The sequence below is a fragment of the Bipolaris victoriae genome (assembly GCF_000527765.1).
Source record: "Bipolaris victoriae FI3 unplaced genomic scaffold scaffold_94, whole genome shotgun sequence".
In the NCBI taxonomy this organism is placed as follows: domain Eukaryota; kingdom Fungi; phylum Ascomycota; class Dothideomycetes; order Pleosporales; family Pleosporaceae; genus Bipolaris; species Bipolaris victoriae.
This window is the reverse complement of record NW_014575298.1, coordinates 82,069-102,199: the sequence shown is the minus strand read 5'-3', so window position 1 is coordinate 102,199 and position 20,131 is coordinate 82,069. Positions and strand designations below refer to the sequence as shown.

General features: G+C 50.3%; 6 protein-coding genes across 6 annotated transcripts; 5 read left to right on the top strand and 1 right to left on the bottom strand.

Moving 5' to 3' along the window:
• Window positions 1-1,178: 1,178 nt before the first annotated feature.
• On the top strand, window positions 1,179-2,586 carry COCVIDRAFT_68305 (hypothetical protein; the record flags this gene model as incomplete). The annotated part of the gene is made up of 6 exons (XM_014697632.1): window positions 1,179-1,490; window positions 1,546-1,657; window positions 1,710-1,791; window positions 1,845-1,996; window positions 2,051-2,135; window positions 2,187-2,586. Coding segments are annotated over 6 exons (1,143 nt in total), but the record flags the coding sequence as incomplete, so codon positions are not given.
• A 639-nt stretch (window positions 2,587-3,225) lies between these two features.
• COCVIDRAFT_108580 (hypothetical protein) lies at window positions 3,226-3,564 on the top strand (the record flags this gene model as incomplete). Its single annotated transcript, XM_014697631.1, has 1 exon — window positions 3,226-3,564. The coding sequence occupies one exon, from the start codon at window positions 3,226-3,228 to the stop codon at window positions 3,562-3,564; it is 339 nt and encodes a 112-aa protein (XP_014553117.1).
• Window positions 3,565-6,835: 3,271 nt separating this feature from the next.
• Window positions 6,836-9,654, top strand: COCVIDRAFT_18959 (hypothetical protein; the record flags this gene model as incomplete). The annotated part of the gene is made up of 6 exons (XM_014697605.1): window positions 6,836-6,895; window positions 6,976-7,880; window positions 8,239-8,349; window positions 8,787-8,994; window positions 9,027-9,080; window positions 9,130-9,654. The coding sequence occupies 6 exons, from the start codon at window positions 6,836-6,838 to the stop codon at window positions 9,652-9,654; spliced, it is 1,863 nt and encodes a 620-aa protein (XP_014553091.1).
• A 1,662-nt stretch (window positions 9,655-11,316) lies between these two features.
• Window positions 11,317-12,631, bottom strand: COCVIDRAFT_108556 (hypothetical protein; the record flags this gene model as incomplete). Its single annotated transcript, XM_014697630.1, has 3 exons — window positions 11,317-11,891; window positions 11,950-12,451; window positions 12,500-12,631. 3 exons carry the CDS (start codon window positions 12,629-12,631, stop codon window positions 11,317-11,319), a joined length of 1,209 nt encoding a protein of 402 aa, XP_014553116.1.
• Window positions 12,632-13,123: 492 nt separating this feature from the next.
• On the top strand, window positions 13,124-14,621 carry COCVIDRAFT_29633 (hypothetical protein; the record flags this gene model as incomplete). The annotated part of the gene is made up of 5 exons (XM_014697629.1): window positions 13,124-13,132; window positions 13,184-13,270; window positions 13,323-13,788; window positions 13,842-13,872; window positions 13,919-14,621. The coding sequence occupies 5 exons, from the start codon at window positions 13,124-13,126 to the stop codon at window positions 14,619-14,621; spliced, it is 1,296 nt and encodes a 431-aa protein (XP_014553115.1).
• Window positions 14,622-15,073: 452 nt separating this feature from the next.
• On the top strand, window positions 15,074-20,131 carry COCVIDRAFT_108560 (hypothetical protein; the record flags this gene model as incomplete). Its single annotated transcript, XM_014697628.1, has 5 exons — window positions 15,074-15,155; window positions 15,203-17,170; window positions 17,225-17,323; window positions 17,375-17,718; window positions 18,644-20,131. The coding sequence occupies 5 exons, from the start codon at window positions 15,074-15,076 to the stop codon at window positions 20,129-20,131; spliced, it is 3,981 nt and encodes a 1,326-aa protein (XP_014553114.1).

Below are 20,131 nucleotides of genomic sequence, written 5' to 3'. Positions count from 1 at the left end.
CATCGGTGACCGCAGTTCCATCAGAAGTACAGAAGCGATGGATGCGGCTGAACGAACTCATGCCTGACTTGTGAATTAGTGCCTGCATACGAAGCCTGAAGGTGACACGAAAAGCTCACCCGGGGCAAGTTTGCGCAGTTGTCCAAGCGAAATATCGCCGGCATACTTGTCTGGTGCTTGAGAGAGTATGGTCTTGTTCAATGACTGAGAGAGTATGGAGCCCAAGGACTCGACAAACTGGTCGCCAGTCCGCCAGAGGTACACATTGATGGCGTATCGGCCACTTTCGAGAGTGGCATTTCGAGGTCTGACCGCCGGTGCAGGTTTCTTGACCGCTTGGCCACCTGTTGTGGGCATCTTCTGCGAGCCTTGTGCAGTGGCCCCTTCTCTGGGTCTGAGGATGGCACCACTTCTGGCTTTGGTCGATGCCGGGCCCTCATATTTGGCCTGAAGGACAGCACCACTCCTAGGTTTTGTTTCTGGCTGCTCATGGCCGGCAATGGCACCTGCAGGTTTTCGATTCATATTTGGACTTGAGATGCAAATCAACTGTGATGTGAAATTGATGGGTGAAGTCGCGGTACTATGGAGCGCACTCGTCGACTAACAGGCCGAGGCTCGCGTCGGCCACAATGGTTGAAAAAGGCAGAAAGACATGGCGCTTATCCCAAACGTGCCTTTGCGCCCAATCCATGCTCGGTAGGAGTTGGATCTTTGACGCCTCGACTGCCACTCGCGCACTCCGGCCTTTGTGGCTACCTGAGATGGAAGCCAAACAGACTCTAGGCCACCACCACCATGCCGGGTGAGGTCGTCCGCTAAGAGCGTGGTGTTCTTGGGTATGACCAATCACATAGCCGCCCGCACTTCACCTTACCTCTTTTAGACACATTAGTAACGCACCAGCGTTGGTGCATTTCCTTATACAGTTGCTCCTTTTGTTCGTGTGGCAGACGCCTTACTGTATTCTTGTGCAAGATGTGGTAGGGAAATGCACGCGAGCATCCAAGCTGAGATACAGCACATCAGCAGTAGTAGGGACGGGAAATAATGGCAAACCTAAGTCACCATCTTGGTAGCTAGTCAGGGATGCCTCGTGCCCGTACATACAGGACAAAACATCATCTTCCTCTACCACTCCTCCCCATCACATCCTCCCAACATACCCGCAGGCCATCATGTCTCTCCTGCTGGCTCCCTACAATGATTCAATGCGCCTGGGCATGGGCTTCAATTCGTACACACAAACTCTCTGTATCGACAAAGCCGTCGACGTCCAGCGACCCAAGTCGGTACGCGCTGAGAACCCGTCTCAGGTGGTCACATATTCTTCCAAAATCGTCGAGCACCTCTCCGAAGTCGTCAGTTCGCTCAATGTTTCTCACTGCTTGTCCATTCGGAAAGGCACCGTGGAAATTGCCGGCAATGGAGACAATATCAACGAGGACAAAATCAAGTCCTCCGATTTGAATGCCGTTGTCTCTGTCAAAGTAAGGCTCACGCACTTTGTCACCTCTAGACTGCCAGACTGATTGACTTTTCAAGGTCGTGAATCAAACCGTTGTGGCTGAGGATGACGCTCAGTTCCGCCCTATGGGGGGCGTAATTCCAGGCACGCAGCGATTTAACGATAGCTTCGGCGATTGCTATGTTTCTGGTACGATTAATGTCTCTTCATCACGGCCATGGTCCATGCTAATGTCTGTCAGGTTTCATTACTGGAGGCGAATTCAACGGCATCATCTCCATGCGAGTATTGGATCGATCAAAGGTTGCCAACGTTACGACAGGGTAAGCTTCTTCGCGTCAGAGCTCGTGCGTCTGGATCGACTGATATCTACTAGCATCAAGAGAGGCTTGCGATCTGCAAAGGGTGCCACCGAGTTCACTCTTGACATGGACTCCTCTTCTTCCCAAAGTATCAATTCAGAGCTTCTGAAAGATACCGAGACCACAATCACTGTCTCATGGATGGGAGGTGGACAGGTGAAGGCTCGTACGTACTTGTCTTGACTCCCTCGCTCTCCTAGTACTGCTAATTCTTCTCTAGCTCAAACACCATGGACCATGGAAGCTGTCTATGCTGCAGCTGACGCGTTTCCGCTACTAGTTTCCAAGTGTCCACAAAAGACCTGGTGGGTAATACAGCTAGCTTCGGCCTCACTGCGCTAATATGCCACTTGTAGGGCGATTCTTACCAAATACAAGGCCAATCGCAGCTTCGTCGACTATAGCCGGGCCATATCCTTCTCACCATTAGAATATGATCTGGTGGCTGACTTTACGTCGTCGCTGTTCGATAACTACATGGAATACAAGCAACTCATCAAGAGCGTTCAGGACATGATGATCAACCCGCAAAATTACAAAAGACGTTCACAAATTTCGAAAAACTACGACGATTTCCTCACTCTTGATGTAGATGTTTTGGTTGCTGTGCGTAGCGCGTTCCGCATCGAAATGAACAAGATTGTACAGACTGTCGATATTCTATCAAAAGACCCCCATGTGCTTAAAACGAGTGGAAAATTGACCGCCGAGCCAACAAACGAAAGCGTGCTCAAAATCATTCGCAAAGCTACAGGGAAGGTGTCGCAGCAGCAAAAAGACGCATTTTGGAGATACGAGAAAGTGCAAGCTCCAGTCGACGTCTCCCCGCCACCGCCCGGTCGCTATCAGTGGGTGTTGGTAAGCTTCTCTGACAGACTCAAAGTCGATGCCGGATATGCATCGAAGAGCTCTGATGCCTCAGACCACAAGGCCAGACCATACAATGCGTGGGTGCAAAGCAATGATGACGTCTTCAATGAGAATTCAAAGCCACTAGCGGTGGATGGAAGCACATCGAGTGGGTTCGGCACCGCGTGGATTGCAAATTTTGAAGCAGGCCTCCCAGCTGATTTCCAGGATGGCGATGGGTCGTGGGAGTGGGGATGGGTAGAGGAGAGTGAAAGAACGCAGGCCAAGTCTGTTCAAGCCGCTCGGAGTGATTCGGACTCAGTGCAGACTGGCGATGGCTCTCGCACTCCTTCCTCAACTGTACTGCATCAGTCGCAGACCAAGGAGGCCCATGGGTCGACAATATCAGTGGAGAACGGACAAGGCATGCAAGAATACTCAATTAGTGCTCAACAAGACTCCAGCGCGCAGCAAGACTCAACCCAGGCGGCAAATGCAACTGGCACAGGAGCCGGCTCTCCGCCGTCACTGAACACGGAGCAATACATGTATAATCCCGCATTGTCCTACTATGCGGGTCCGTGGGCGCCGCCGCCTCCTGGTTTCTATCCTGCGCACCGGGTTCAAGGGCCTCAACAACCCCCTACTAATCAGCCGTCCACAAACAACGTATCCACCGCCGCTCAGCAAGATTCAGCTTCTGCTCATGCGGCGGTGAATGCTCCACGTAATGATAAACCGAGCGCTGAAGCCAAACAGCCTGACCCAGATCAGAGTGCTGTTGCTCAAGCCCCAATGAATGGTCATGAAAACCAAGTCCCAGCTCTGACCTTCGATATTATGGTAAGTCTATCAGGGGTACTGTGGTTTGAACAATGCAGCTAAAGGATCTAGATCTCCCCTGAAATCTGGGTCAACCTTCTCCCTGTCGCCAACGAAGGCACAGCACAGATTTCAAGTGTGACAGCCAGTATGATGCCGGGATCATTGGCAACATCTATGCCACCTCCCCCACCCGATGACTCGGCAGAAATCAACAAACGCTCGGAAAACCGTGCGAAGGCTAAACTTGAGATCTTGTCAGCCGTTTGCGGCGTTATTGACTGCACTGATAATTTGCGAGAAATGATTAAAGATGGCATGCTGACAATTGACACGCGTAGTATTGCTGACTTACTAGGTGGACATTCTTTACCCACCCGTGTGCAGTCAGATGGGGTATATCTCACCTTCCTATTTCGCTACCCAGACCAGCCAATGCAGCTATTCGTGCACTCTCCGTCCTTCCCGAACAAAATCTACAACATCACGCCGACCTCCAATGAGTATCCCACGGTCACGCCAATGGAGTGGGCTGAAGCCTATTGGTCGCCGATTGCGGTGGTGTACGGCGGGAAGCATCTCAGCGATCAGGGTCCTTTGAGCGCCGTGCTAGCTGAGATCACTCGAAATTACAAATCTTCGGCTGGCGTTCGCCAAGTGAATATTACAGAGCAATTGGTTGGCATGGTGAGTGGATATGCCATGGCGGACGCAACTGTGGCCAGCTGCTAACCTAGCCTTCCAGGATCCGTATGCCAATCATCTCAAAACCGGAATCATCTTCTACCAATTCAAGCCCGGAGGTCAAGTAAGATGCGCCGTTGGCGTACAAGATCAGACTCCATGCACGCTCACAGATCGACTGCTGGCAGATGGGCATGAAGACACACTCAAGCAGAAAACCCAAAAGGTGCAGCAATTGGAGACTCAAATTGCGGGAAATACCAGGAGGTTGCAAGACGTGGAGGGCGAAATGGCAAAGAAGACTCAAAAAGTGCAAGAGTTGGAAGGCCAGCTGGCGAGATTGACCAGTGCATGGCATGTGACCCGCATCTCAGTGGCTTCGAACAAGGAAAGAACAATGAGTATGGACTTAGCAGGTTTTGTAGACGAGATCAGCAACCAATCCTTAGACCCGAAGGCGTGGGATGGCAAAAGAGTGGAGTTCATGTTACGGGCTGACGATACCTTCCTTAACTATGATAAGGATCTCACGCTGTACAACAACCAGAGTGCTTTGTACGCACACGAAAACCACACCTACACACTGAAGCGCCTGGGCCCACCGGAAGAGTATGATTGGATGATACTTGCAAGGGATGGAGGTGGGTCACATTTCGATTCGCGCTCGCGCACTCTCGTCTTTACCGGTCGATCTCTGCTGACGAAGACCTTGTGTCTACAGGTGCTCTACACCATGAGAATGGAGACGTTGTTGTCAGGTCAGCGAGAGAGGGTGACGTAGCGCAGCACTGGTACATCCACAGAGCAAGCTGGTTCACCGTCAGGTATGTTCAGCAGCACAAATCAGTGATGGATTGATTATCATCATCTCTTTTGACATGTGCGTGGTTCTGACTTGATCATGATAGGATTCGGCCTAAGATGTGGAATAATCTTTGGGTACAAGCAGACGAGGGCAAGGTGAAATGTCGGCTCCCACCGACAGACGGGTTGAAATGTGAATGGCAAGTCGTGGTCATTCAGTGATGAAGTACCGTCCAGATTTGGCATGAGCATCATCAAGGGAAGGCCTTGTGCGGCTCACAGAGAGAATTCACAGCATATACATCGTAATCGGCGTACGCTGCTGTTGGTACGCCTTGCACGTTCGTTGATTATTCAATATGTTTCAACAGTTTCCGGCACCAGACGGGGGAAGACTCAGGCGAACCATCGACGAATAGAGTACAACCCTCTCGATAGTGCTGAGTGAGTGAATGAGGGTGAGCTACAGAGCCGTCGAATGCCGGCGCCAATTCTTTGGTTACGCTGATATTCACCTCTCCGCAATCCACAACACCCCATCCATTGACGTCACGCATGATGCGAACGCTAATCAAGATCTCCAGCAATTAAGTGATGCAGATGCACGAGGAGGCCGTGCACGGAAATTGGCCATGAAAGATGCAGTCGACATTACCGCCCTCAGCACCTTATACCCTGTGCTAATCCTGAGCGTCACCACAAGCGGCCCTAACGGGAAACACTGTCGACGCAAAGACCGCACAAAGCATCCAAGCCCCTTGTCGACTCTGAGCATCACACTGATCTGACAAGTACACCCCTCCTTCTCCCATTAATTCTATCATCGTAGATAAGCTTTACTTATGTTTATTACCCCTCCCCCGGACCAACGAGAAATACTCAATATATATATATATATATATATAGTATAGTTATACCTTTGTTCGTGAGAAATTTTGAACGCCAGCCCGCTACATCCCGCGATTATAGATCGAACCACTTGATATAACTGCTAGATATTAGGGTCCAAACAAGCTAATACCATTATTTTTTCGTAGGTCAGTCCTTCCGTTCTGACTTATTGGTTGAGCGCAGATGGGCCACGACAGCGTCAGCGAACCATGCCAAAGATTGTTATAAGAAAGACTTTTGGCTTGCGAGATTGCTAGTAAGATAGTGGTACCTAGTAGTCGGAAGTCACGGTGCACCACGAGGCAAGAACTGCCGTAGATGATGGCGATGAGGGTCAAGACAATACTAGATTGGTTTATCTTGGATACACTTGCAGGACTTGTGTTGTCGGCATATTCGACAATATGGGACTCGAACGATTCAGCACCTGTATCAACGACAGCGAAGCTGCCAATCTGTTGCAGGCTCTGTACCCAAGTACGGTTGCAAGTGGTATGAGTGCCTCGATATTAGTCTATCCATGTGCGTAGTGGCATCGAGAATCAGCAACAAGATAGTCTGTATTATATTCAGCAAAACATGGCAGGATCCATGACAATGCGGCAAGCGCAGGCTCAGAGACTGAAACCTGCGACTAGACAGGCATTGATCTGGCGAAAACCTCTCAAACAGCCTCCAAGCCAGCTAAGGCACGTTGTGGGATGAGGATGCTGCGCCACATGATAAGCCTCGGGGCTAACTGTATATAAGACGTTGGGAATCTTAGGCAATCATGCTGCGCCACGCAACAAGCCTCGCTTCTAACCACAGACATGCTTTGGAGAATCCTACACAGTTATGCTGCGCCATATCTACCTATATAACAAAAGAATGAATCTCATCGTGCATAAAATTTCTCGCGCGACACTACGCTATAGTGAGTGAGTGTGTGCTGTATGTCCAAGCAAAACCCGCCATGCCTCGCCTCAAGAAAGTTGTTCATAAACCTGCTCCTTCTGGGCCAAAGTGGTCTGACGTGCGTAGTCTCTTTTCCTCCTCTCTTCTCAACAACAAGAATCAGACTTTGAAGCTTACGCATTCGATTTAATTTAATAGTGGATCGTCCCGCCCGCTGTTCACGAGAAAACATGGAAATCTTGGACTATACACGCAGCAGCAGCAGCAGCACGAACTACACCCACCACCATCATCACCGCCAGCTTCTCCACCCTCCCTCTCGAGCTGCGCAATAAAATCTACTTTTACGCAATCGACAAGGTACCGCGTCTTACCCTTGTCGGCAGCATGACAGCGTCAGAAGACGAGACGAGCCACGGCGCCAACGACGAATTACTACCCGTTGACCCAGGTCTAACCACCTGGTTATCTTCCCTTGCCACGCACCTTCCTAACCATTTAAATCTCAACAAACAATACCGCGCCGAAGCACTCGCGGAACTGCACCACAGCGGACTCATGCTCCTCACGCACCTGCGCGCCCCTCGTGCAGTGGATTTTCTCCGCCTCTTGCCTAACGCGAGTGCGAGTGCGACGGTGTTGCGTATCGTCGATGTAACGCTTACAACACGCCTATCTTGCTCTGCCTCTTCCCCTCCCTCTACTTCCCACTCTACCTCTACCTCGATTCCAGTCCCTTTCCTTACGAATCAAACCTACATCCACGCTCTATCTGCCCTATCCCCTTGCCTCGAATCTCTTACCCTCCCCCTCTCTCCAACCATCGTGCGCGATCAAAGCCTCTACGAACCACTCCTCGCGCCCCTCGTGGGTGCTAATACGGCATTGACGAGGCTTCGCATCGAAGCGCTGGGCACGCGTTTGGAGGATGCGCAGCGTGTGGAGAGGTGGGTTTTGGGGGAGGGGGGAAGAGGGGTAAGAGGAGGAGGGAAAGATTTACGTGTTGTGATTGATTTGGCGCCAGGGAACGATGCGGTTTGGTATGAGGATAGTGAATTGTGGACCGGGGGAGTGCGATGGGTGCATAATAGTGATTTCTTTGGGTGAGTTGGAATTTTCAAAGAGTGGGATTCATAGGGGGACAATTTGTCGTTGTGGGCAAGGGGTGGGGTGTATTAGGGACGGAATGATGAAAGCCATCTCAACAACTTGATGCCAATTAGCACAAGTACATTGTCTATTACCAAACTCCAAATTAGCCCGCATCCTTCTGTGAATGATCGCTTCATGCAAAGATTGGTGGGCAACTTGGCGCGGAAATTAGACAGAGAATAGTAATGGGAGAACTTCGTTCACTACGTTCCATCCAAACGATTCCACTGCCATCATTCGGATCTATGATTGCGGGGAAAAGGCTTTCAACCCTTGTCCACTTCGTCATTTGTGTGCGCCAAATAGTAGCATTAAGAGCGCCTCCACGTGTTCTATGCATTTCCCCGAGATCCACATATTCATCGGCTCGGAATCCACTACCGACGTATATCCGGCCTTGCGAGCTGCTAAAACCAAAGGGTATGCTCTGTGATCACAAAGAAGCGCACGGCACATTGTGCTAAGATGGTTCTGTATCGACAAGCTTTCTCAACGAATGAAGCTAGTCATATCAACTATGGGTATGGACTAGGAGGAACGGTGTGATGCAAGCAACAACAATCTAACGATGCTCATACCACCTGGCGAGGAGTATATAACTGACCTAAGAGCATCACTGTCGTATACGTCTCTGTCAACGAATCACTCGTGAGACACGGTTAATTGCTTTGCGTCTCTTGGGCTAGTAAGCCTCCATGTTGGTGCCACTCTCGCTGCGCGTCAGCCGTACGACGTGAGGAAAATTATCAAAGCCCTTCAGGGAGCCCCACGATGACTTGACTATTCTTTGCGCGCATCGCGGATTGAGGTAGGACATGGAAGAGAAAGTAATTTGCCAAGTTTTAACCGTTCTGTAGATGGAACGGGACAGCTGAAAACTCCGTCGATGCCTACTGGAGAGCAACAGAAGCCGGCATCGAACGCATTGAAACTGATATGCGCCTCTCCAAGGATTACTTCATTCCGATGGCCCACGATAGCGGCTTAGATCGTGTGACCGACGTCGGCGAGCAAGCTGGGAAAGAAGCTTATAACCCTTATACTGGAAAGGGCTACGATCCCAAAGTTGAGAATTTCAACCTTTGAAGACGCTGAAGAACGCTGCCGGTGTACCTGCCAACGAGTGGTGCATTTACAAGCTGCAAGCAACAGTAAGTCTAGATATACTAGAAATTCAACAGATTGCCAGCATCACAGTAGTACAAAACACCTGAAGAGTTTGAGGCTCTTGCATGGGTGCAAGATGCATTTATAAACGGTATTCAACTTGCCTTCATTCCCGTCTATGATCCATCTATTCAAAAAGGAATGGATACTCTTGCCTCACTGGAAGCATTCTCGCAGACCAACTACACTATCAGCGCCGAAATCGAACTACGATCGACAGATGGCGTACTCCAGGACCTTGTCGATTACGTCAAGGGCAACCAGTCCACCAACATTAACGTCAAAACTACAGGTACCTTGTACGCTCCTGGCGACATTTTTGCCCCAGAATCCATAGATGTCGACAGAGCAAACTATACTTTCCCTGATAACGAGCACCGCAACAACTCGGTTTACACATTCAAAGATAATAAAGCCCCGCGTCTGATGGACAGCCTGCTGGGTAAAGGTGTCTCAGTTGATGGGCACGACTACCGATCTGACTTTAACTGGATCATGGAGCAAGGTTACAACTGGATCATCGCCGATACACCTGATCTATGGGCTAAGAGGCTGTAGAAGCAGGGAAAGAGGAACATTACTTGGATGCTGGCGGATGGAATGGGAGCGGCGAATAAGACATTGGCAGGTGGATGGTATAAGAGGGATGATGAATATTTACAAAACTAGGTCATGTGCTTATTAGATGGATATGAAGTGGCAATTTGCGACAGCTTGCTCCAAGCTGCACTGTATACGTTTCAAACCGTGAGGCGCAGGCATATGCAGGTAGGGGAAGCTCAGGAATGTGTGATGTTGTGTATCGGCATGTATTGAATGTACGCTGTTACATGCATTGAATCTACGGTAGCAAACTTCTTCCTCAAGCAACTGGAGCTATCCAGAAGTCTTAATGAAAAAGATTCGCGTCAACCTCCGATAGTGCTATAGAGGTGACACTGTGAGGATGACTATGAGCAAGCCCAGGGAGCCATCCACTAGTGACAAAAATAAGCATAATCGGAAAGCCATCGTAATGGCATTTCAGAGATTAAACTGAAAAGAACAGATACTACACTTGATCTAAGCCAAAAGGCAAACTGGGAGCATTATTAGCATATGCTGGAAAAAGGTGATAGTAGGGGGTAAGAGAAGAAAAACTTACGAGAGCTGGTTTGCAAAGGAGAGGGGGGAGGGCAGGTTTTTATAGACGGGGGGAGCCACTAGTTTAGTGTGGCACGTGATTTTGCTGCCTGCCTGCCTGCGGTCATAGCTCCCCGGCTCTCGTTTGCTTTTGACGTCAGGTTGGGTAGGCAGCAGTGAGGTAAAGTGGGGAAATTTGCGGTGCTGCCTGGAGCGTGCGGGCAATTGGCAATGGGGATGGATTGGGGGTCAAGGGGGCCGGTAGAGCTCTATGCATGCATGGTTGTGTAGTGTAGTTTGCGCACTTGGGCGGTGCAATGAGTTGCAGATATGATACATCGCTCTTATCGTTTTGAGAAATATTCATAATGAGTAGATGTAGAAGAGAGTGATGATATGCAGCAGCATCAGATACTCCCACGCGTATACGAGGCAAGAATATGATGCTCTCACTTGACCAGAAGCACGACTAGCACGCATACAGTAAACACATATCAAGCTACCCAGAAAACCACAATTGCCAAAGACCATTTTTTCGGCCAGTTTGGCGGGGCAATTAGGGTGGATGAAGCTAGCTGAGATTGACGCAATCACAAATCATGGAAGAGACCAGCTCCGCTTCCAGCTTCTACCAGCCAAGTGAGGTGTTCGTGTTATCCCGTTGCTTACTGGTAGCAAAAATCCTAGGCAGAATGTTCGCACGTGATGTGGAAGCCTGTTCAACCGATTTGGTCGGTTGCTGAATGGGAAATGCCTCACAATGGATGCCACACACTTATCCCTCTTGACCAGAGCGTGTATCTTTTACTCAATGCGATTGCGGAAGAAATGACTACGACTTCAATAGGTGACATGACGTTCAAAGTAGGCTAGGTAGTCTCGCTTGTAACGCGAATCGGAAATGCGATGTCGGCTGCGGCGGCTACTACGACATTGACGGAGAAACCTCTAGTCTTGATTGCTTAGAAGAGTCATGTACGAAGAACATGTGTGCATCCTACATGCGTTACATTTTCAAATTGAACTCATACATCGTATATCATCAGTAGAACGTCTACGACCTACTCTAGCTATCATCTAGCCAAATTCGTGAAAAACTCATAGCTCGTCCTTATCCTTGGAAGCTGCACCTGTCTTCGCTTGTTCAACAAGACCTTTGTGGACCATGTTCGTTAATACCTCGTAAGCAATCTGTGCTGCAACTAAGCCCGTCGTCTCCGCCGAGCCGTCATATGCAGGACTGACTTCAACAATGTCTGCCCCAACCACGTTCATATCCTGGATACCTCGCAGAATTCGAATCACTTCCCGAGTGGTCCAGCCACCAGGCTCCGGAGTACCCGTGCCTGGCGCTAGCCCGGGGTCAATCACATCAATGTCAATACTGAGGTAGACGGGCATCTCAGTGCCGACACGGTCCATGATGGATGCAATCACTCCCTTGACTCCAATCTCGTCAATATCGTCAGTGGCAATGCGCTGCCAACCTTGCTGTGAATCGTCGACGTGGTCGGCATCGTCGTCGCCTGACAGTCGCGTCCTGAGACCCGCATGCACACTCGAGCCGTTTGCGATCAAACCCTCGGTCGCAGCGTACCAAAACATGCTGCCGTGGTTGAAGAAGGATTGCGTGGACAGATCCTCGGGGTCTAGCCATGCACTTGGATATTTTGCTATATTCCCACTGAGTTAACAATTTTTGGTCATGTTGAAACTGTTGGAATCACGAACCTGGGTGCCAAGTGTCCAGGTGGGCGTCAAAATGTACAACAGCGATTGGCTGCTTGTACAAGTTCTTCAATGCCCTCAAAGCCGGCAGTGCAATGCTGTGGTCTCCACCAAACGTAAGCAGCTTGGGCTTCTTGAAGTATGACACCCCACTCTCAGTGCTCTTCTCGGTCGATGGCCTGTTTGCCAGCTCCTGAAAAGCTTCACTCATCTGCCGCAGTGCCAGGGCATTGTCAAAAGGTGTGATTGGTATATCTCCGCAATCCACAATCTTGGCCCATGATGTGTATGGATTGAACCCCGCGCGTGGATTGAAGCCACGGAACGACGTCTGGCGAGAAGAGCCAGCACGAATGGCTCGAGGTCCGAATCGAGCACCAGGTCGGTATGATACTGCGGTATCGAAGGGTGCACCAAGGATGGCGATATCATAAGTCGTCTCGGGGGTAGTCAAGCAGCGAGTGTGTGGCAGGTGGGCAAAGGTCGAGATGCCGGAAAAGCCCCACTAAGCGACTGTCAGTTGTATTCAAGCACCATCACATTGAATACTTACATCAGTACCCCACTTCTTCTCAAGCTCGTCTAGCCGCTCTTGAGAGAACGAACTCTTTCCTTCAGCGTGGTGGGCTCCATGCGCGGAGACATGGGCCGCATAGGCAAACGGAGTGATCCAGTTCCACTTCATGATCAGTGCATTGCAGTATCTCGGGACAAAACAGTGCAGCAATCAAGTTCAAATACCCGTAGACTGGCGTCTAGGGCGGACAATTATGTAAAATCGCGTTATCGTCAGTCCTGGTCATGTTGCCAACGGCGTAGCGGGGCAGCCCAGAAAGGAAAGTCCATCCGTAGTCGCCCAGAGAGAATGGAACTACCTTGGCCTGATGTCTGGGGCTTGCATGGAAAGACAGACGGGAGATGTGAAGGTGGAGAGCAACAAGGGTCGTTCTCACGGCAAGGCGAGACGGAATTGAGAGTAATGACGTGATGCATGCTCGTCCCGTGACGACGCGCCTTCGCGTGTTACGCGAAGCCTCCACCCTCGCCATCCAAGGTACCGCTCAGCGCAACTCCCAATCACGTCCTCAGTAGGTCGTGTAACTCATCATATCGGTGTTATTGTGGATCTTATCACAACATATTGTTCAGCGCAAGAAGACCCTGTCTAACTGTCAAGATGCCTGAGGTAGGGACGCGTTCTTGTTGCACGCGTATTACACCTGCTAACGTTGATCAGATTGCAGAAGTGGCACGCATTGTGCATTTCTTGAAGAAACATGCTGTCGGAAAGACTATACAAGCGGTGAAAACCCAGGAAGACAATGTGCGCTTGGTGCCGTCTCATCTGTACGAAAGCATCTAATGGCCTCATCCAGATTGTCTACGGAAAGGTTGGAACCTCTGCAGCAGCCTTTCAAAAAGCCATGTCCGGCAAGAAAATTCTAGATGCACGCCAGCAGGGCAAGTACTTCTGGCTGGTCATGGACACGGCACCGCACCCCCTGATGCATTTTGGCATGTCTGGCTGGATGAAGTTCAGCAACGACGAAACAGCATACTACCGCCCAACCAAACCCGAGGAAGCAGAGTGGCCACCCAAGTACTGGAAGTTCATTTTTCAGTTGCAAGGAGAACCCAAAAACGAGGTTGCCTTCGTTGACGCAAGACGACTGGCTCGAATAAGACTGGTAGATGCTGCTGCGGAAGATATGAGGAAGACGACTCCACTGAAAGAGAACGGCCCCGACCCAGTTATTGACAAAGACATCTTGACCGTTGAATGGCTGGGTAAGAAGCTGAAGAGTAAGAGAGTGCCTGTGAAAGCTCTACTGTTGGATCAAGGTTCGTATCTCCTCACCATATCATTGAAATAACGCACTTCTGACCTTACATAGCCAACATCTCAGGCATAGGGAACTGGGTTGGGTATGTTGGTCGCAAAGTAGATATGGAGCACCACTAACATAAACAGCGACGAGATCATGTTTCAAGCCAAACTGCACCCAGAGCAGTATAGCAACACCTTCAGCGACGAACAAGTGAAGCGTCTATATGACGCGATGATGTACGTCTGTGACACGGCCGTGCAAGCCAATGGAGATTCGGACAGTTTTCCTCAAGACTGGCTCATGAAGCATCGTTGGGGAAAAGGCAAGAAAGAGGCAAGCAAACTACCGACCGGCGAGAAGATTACATTCCTCAAGGTCGGTGGTCGGACTTCTGCCATCGTTCCGAGTGTTCAGAAGAAGACAGCAGCTGTTGCTGGTGACGTTTCCGACAACGCAGAGGCTGAAGACAGTGAAGCGGATACGAAGCTTAAGAAGAGCAACAAGAGGAAAGCTCAAGCAGTTAAGGAGGAAGATGAGGAAGTTGAGGAGAAGGCACCTGCTAAGGCTAAAGGCGGACGTAAGACTGTGAAGGAGGTTAAAGAAGAGACAAAAGATGCTTCTGAAGAAGCACCAGCAAAACCGAAGCGTACTAGCAAGAAGGTCAAAGAACAAGTCAAAGAGGAGACTGAAGCAGAGACTGTTGGTGAAATTGAGGAGGAACAGCCCGCCAAGAAGCGAAAGACGACTGCTAATGGCACATCAAAGAAGATGAAGACTCCCGCCAAAGAGGAGAAACCGAGTGAAGATACAACAGGAAAGCGGCGGTCAGGACGCTTGTCCAGGTAAGGGCGAATACGGTATATTGGAATATTGTTTTGTACATTTCAATTGTAAGATAGCGGAAGAGATTTTGTTTTTTGAATGATTGTAAACCTACTACCAAGGTTCAAGATGCACATCGAAATGGCTGCTGTAAGAGGGCGTGTAAGCGGGGTGTCAGGACGCGCACGTGCAATTCAAAGTCGAGGTGCGCTAGTGGTCGAATCGAACACTCCGACATTGAATTTCAGAGCTCCCCACATTCTCACGTAGCGCAGGCCAGCCACAGTGCCACAGTTGCTTGCCGAAGGGGCCGTGTCGCCATGACACATTGTATTGATTAAACATCTCGAATCCCCACTTAACCTCCTCCGGCCTGGTCGCGAGGTTGAATCGAATCCATTTCTTAATTCCGAACGGAAGCTCTTCGCCGGTCGACTATCAACAACGCTCCGCGCACACCTCACACGACCGTCACCATGCCGCAGCCATTGCCCAGCAAGGAGCAGACGCTCTTCCGTTCGCTTGTCAAGTACTATGAGGGCAAGCTGTACAAGAAGGGTAGGCTGCAGTGCAAGGGCAACGTATGGCATTGCTAACCCCGCCAGGCCTCAAGGCTGCTGAGCAGATCTTGAAGAAGCACCCCACCCATGGCGACACCCAAGCGATGAAGGCCCTGATCCTCAATTCCATAAACCAGGGTGATGAAGCCTTCGCCCTCTGCAAAGAAGCCCTCCGAAATGACATGAAGTCGCACATCTGCTGGCACGTCTACGGTTTACTGTGGCGCTCGGTCAAGAACTACCCTGAGGCCATCAAGTCGTACAAAATGGCTCTGAGGTTAGAGCCAGGCTCGTTGAACATCCTCCGCGACCTCGCCCTCCTCCAATGCCAAGTCCGCGACTACGAGGGATACATTGAGAGTCGGCGCAAGATGATGCAAGAACGACCACAATTGCGCCAGAACTGGACTGCTTTGGCCGTGGCTTACCATCTCGCAGGCAATTTCGCCGAAGCAGAAAACATTCTCAAGACCTACGAGGAGACGCTGAAGCAGCCTCCGCCTAAATCCGACCTCGAGCATTCCGAAGCGACCCTGTACAAGAACATGGTCATCTACGAATCTGGCGACGTGGAGCGTGCCCTGAAACACATAGACGAGGTGGTTAGGGTCAGTCTTGATCGACGCGCCGCATTGGAGCTGAGGGCGAAATACCTACTCGAACTTGGACGCAAGGAGGAGGCTGAGAAGGCTTACCGGGTCCTATTGACTAGAAACAACGAGTACCGGGCATACTTCGAGGGGCTAGAGAAGGCCTTGGGTCTGGATCGCTCCAACGACGCCGATATTGAGAAGCTGAACGAACTGTATCAATCATTTGCCAGCAAGAACGAGCGCAACGATGCTGCAAGACGCATACCATTGGACTTTCTTCAGGGTGAGGCATTCAAGACACAGGTGGACCAGTACCTCCGACGGATGCTGAACAAGGGTGTACCTTCAACTTTCCCAAACATCAAATCGCTCTACCGTGACGAGGGAAAGAAGGCAGTCATTGAGGAACTTGTGCTTGGCTATGCATCGGAGAAGAAGACCAACGGCTCTGCAGAAAACGAGAGCAATGGCAACATCACCGATCGATTCGAACAGTCTGTGCTATACTTCCTCGCCCAGCATTACAACTACGTCCTAAGCCGCGATCTCGACAAAGCCATGGAATATATAGACAAGTTGATTGAGATGGATCCAAAGTCGGTTGATTATAGTCAGACCAAGGCACGGATCTACAAGCACGCCGGCGACGTCCAAAAAGCTTCGGAAACGATGAACCACGCGCGAGAGCTTGACGAGAGGGATCGATACATCAACACCAAGTGCGCCAAATATCAACTACGGAACAACGAAAACGAGAATGCGCTCAACACAATGAGCAGGTTCACCCGTAATGAGGCTGTAGGTGGACCGCTCGGTGATCTCCACGACATGCAGTGTATGTGGTATCTGATTGAAGATGGAGAGGCATATCTGCGACAAGAGAAGTACGGTCTCGCACTGAAGCGCTTCACAGCTATCGCGGACATCTTCGATGTCTGGCATGAGGACCAATTCGATTTCCATAGCTTCTCACTACGAAAGGGACAGATCCGCGCCTATATTGACATGATCAGATGGGAGGACCACCTACGCGATCATCCATTCTTCACTAGGGCAGCCACCCAAGCAGTCGAGCTGTATGTCCGGTTAGCAGACAACCCGAAGATGTCAAATGCAGATGAGCTCGAATTGGACAAGCTGGATCCCACAGAGCGCAAAAAGGCTGAGAAGAAGGCAAAGAAGGAGAGGGAAAAGGCTGAGAAGGCTGAGGCAGAGCGGAAAGCAGCTGCAGCTGCAAAGGCAACAGCCAAGGGTGAAGATGGCGACACCAAGAAAGAGGATACCGATCCAAATGGCGAGAAGCTGCTTCAGACCAAGCAGCCTCTAGAAGATGCCCTACGGTTCCTACAGCCCATGCTCGAGTTGGCGCCGAAGAACATCAAGGCTCAGAATGTGGGCTTCGAGGTCTATATCCGGAGAAGTATGTTGTAATTCCTGCTCCTTTTCTTCTCGGTCTATGCTAATAGTATATCAGACAAGTACCTCCTCGCCCTCAAGTGTCTACAAGCAGCACGTGAGATTGATCCCGAGAACCCCAAGCTGCACGAACAGAGTGTGCGCTTCCGCCAAGCCAGTATGTCCAACAGACCCATCACCATGTAAGTGTGTTGCTAATAGCTAGCAGTCAGCAAACCCGTCGAGCCTCTCTCCTCTCAAGCATCGGAGGTCATCAAAGCCACTTTCACCGCACCACCCGCGGATGCTGACCTCAACACTTACAATGACAAGTTTTTGAAGAAGCACTCGGAGAGCGCACTGCATCTCCAATCCGGATATAATGTCCGTTACATTCTTGACAATAGCTCCAAGTCCCAAAATGAGCAGGACCTGCTAAAGACACTGGATCTCCCAACCATCACGATTGAAGAAGCGAAGGCCGGACTGACATTGCTCAATGACTGGAAGAGCGAGCAGGGAGTCAAGGATGACTACAGAGCGAAGGCTGCTAGTCGTTGGAGTGCAGCTGTTGTCTTCAAGAAATGAGCTACAAGCTTGTTGGTGAGTGTTGCGCCGAGATAAAGTAGGCAGGTGGCTATGCCTTGTACATGATTACAAGCCTGGTAGATACGTATGCATTTGCATGGCACTAAACTGCCCGTAACAGAAGCAAGAATAAAAACAAACTGGATAACCGAAACAGCGTCTAGCATCACATGTGTGAAGAGTGGCAAGGAGGCGGATCAACTGTGCGTCATGCGCAAGCTTGTCCGGAACGGCGAGGCGTCGTGCTGTCCGCCTGGACCAATCATATGGCGCGCAGTACGAAAACTGCCCGCTAAGGTTAGGTCCAGGCTGTGTGGGGAAATGTCACAGCTGTACACCCACGAAACACTTTCCCATGAATTCAACATTCTTGCTTTGTATGCTTCAACAGCGTACTCGGTAGTCTCGTTGTTTTTACCACGCCACTTGCGACCTCAACGCGTCTGCATCCATTTGCTGTTCGGACACTAACAGTGGTTTCTTGCGTCAGCAGTCCAATTACCGTATTGACCGTATAACTCTCGGCTTCGCGCCAAACCCCGATGGCGACAAGGAGATCACACAACAAGACAAGGTTAGGATGCCACCAATGCAAAAGGAGACGGATAAAAGTGAGTACTTGTACTATCATGTACTATCATGTTTCCGTGTGAAGAAGCCGATATACTCAGTGCACGCGAGATCATGTACATGCGTATATGCAAACATGCACAACGCCACATGTAGTGGGCGTTCATACACTCACAGCCACAGCAGTACTGGAGCGTATAGGCAAGTGTTTGCAAAAAGGCGCATACTGGTAACTATCCGCGAAAGCCGCAAACAAGCGCGGTGGTGAAAAGTAGCGTGAACTGAGAGTATCTTTTCGAGGAAAAGGTATTGGATGTCCTAATACTGACCGGTTCATCAGTGTGATACTAAACATCCATCGTGCGCGAATTGCGACAAAAAAGGGGAGAAATGTAGCTTCTTGGCACTTGTACCATCTTCGCGTCTCCTGACGAGCTCAACATCACCCAGCCCCGAGCATCCGCAAGACGTGTCGCCGTCGCCTAGACCTGAAACTCCAAAGCCTCAACCGATACCAGTACACTCTCCAACAAACCTCGCAGCTTTCAGCAACGAAGTAGCGCTTGCGACACAAACGCCCCGTCAAACTGAGATATCACTCGAAGATTCAGGCCTCGACCATTCAGCCTTACAAACACAACTCTCTTTACATTCCACAGCCTTTTCCGATATCAGTATACCACCGTATCTTCGTCCGTACGATGCCTGGAAAGATATCCGCGAGTTACTTCCGCCACCATTGCAAGAGGTTCTATGTCACTATGAATTTACCACCTCCCTTACTCTCGCAAACGATGATCCAGCAAAAGCAGCATGGCAGTCTTACATTCCCGAGATGGCACATAGCCATGAATTTCTCACAAATTGTGTATTGTCGGTCGCTTCGCTGCATCTTGGTCGGCTTCATGAAAACAAGGAAGCCAAAAAGAAGATGAATACACTAGCGGCTGCACGGATGAACAAAGCTCTAACAAAGTACCGGGTTGAGTTGGAAAACATCACAGAGAGCAATGCTGCGGCACTCTTTGCTAGTTCAACATTCACCGCTGTGTATCTTTTTCGCACATCAGCCATCGACATTGAGAACCTCCGTGCTTCAATTCCACCAGATGCGACCACACCATCACCAGAGATAGTCGACAAGATGCTATCATGTGCATTGCGCACGATATGGGCACTCCGTGGTCCCCTAACAGTCCTGTTATCAGGATGGAGTTGGGTGGTGGGAAGTAAAATGCATCCAGTTACTGCACGCGAGTGGTGGCCGGAGTACAATATTTGCGCAACATCTCGTGCAGTCTTGGAGGACAAACGCCTACAGGAGATTGAGAAGTTATGGATGGATGGAGAAGAACCATTGGGACCGCACTGCGTCTACCTTTCTCAAGCACTACTCTACCTCCGCCAAAGCTTCAACTTGATTAGTCAACTGACACTACCCGAACGTTTCCCTCCAATGTCGGCAGTTCCATATTCGATCGACGACAAAACCATCTCCACCCTTACAGATCGCGGCGCAATCTTCGTCTGGGCGGCTCGCATACCACGAGAGTTTATCAACCTCGTCGAGTCCAAGAACGCACATGCACTCGTCATTCTCGCACACTACGCCATTCTACCCGGCAGAGTCCGAAATGTATGGTGGCTCGAAGGTCTAGGCGCCGACATCGTCACAGCCGTGGCAATGGCTCTCGGTCGCGAAAACTGGGGCTTGATCGAGTGGCCCGCAGGCGTCGTCGGTGTGGATCTAGAGAATGCATTTCGGGTGGAGAGACGCAAGGACAAGTTGGAAGGCAGTCCGTGTGAAATGCACATGGATGTCATATGA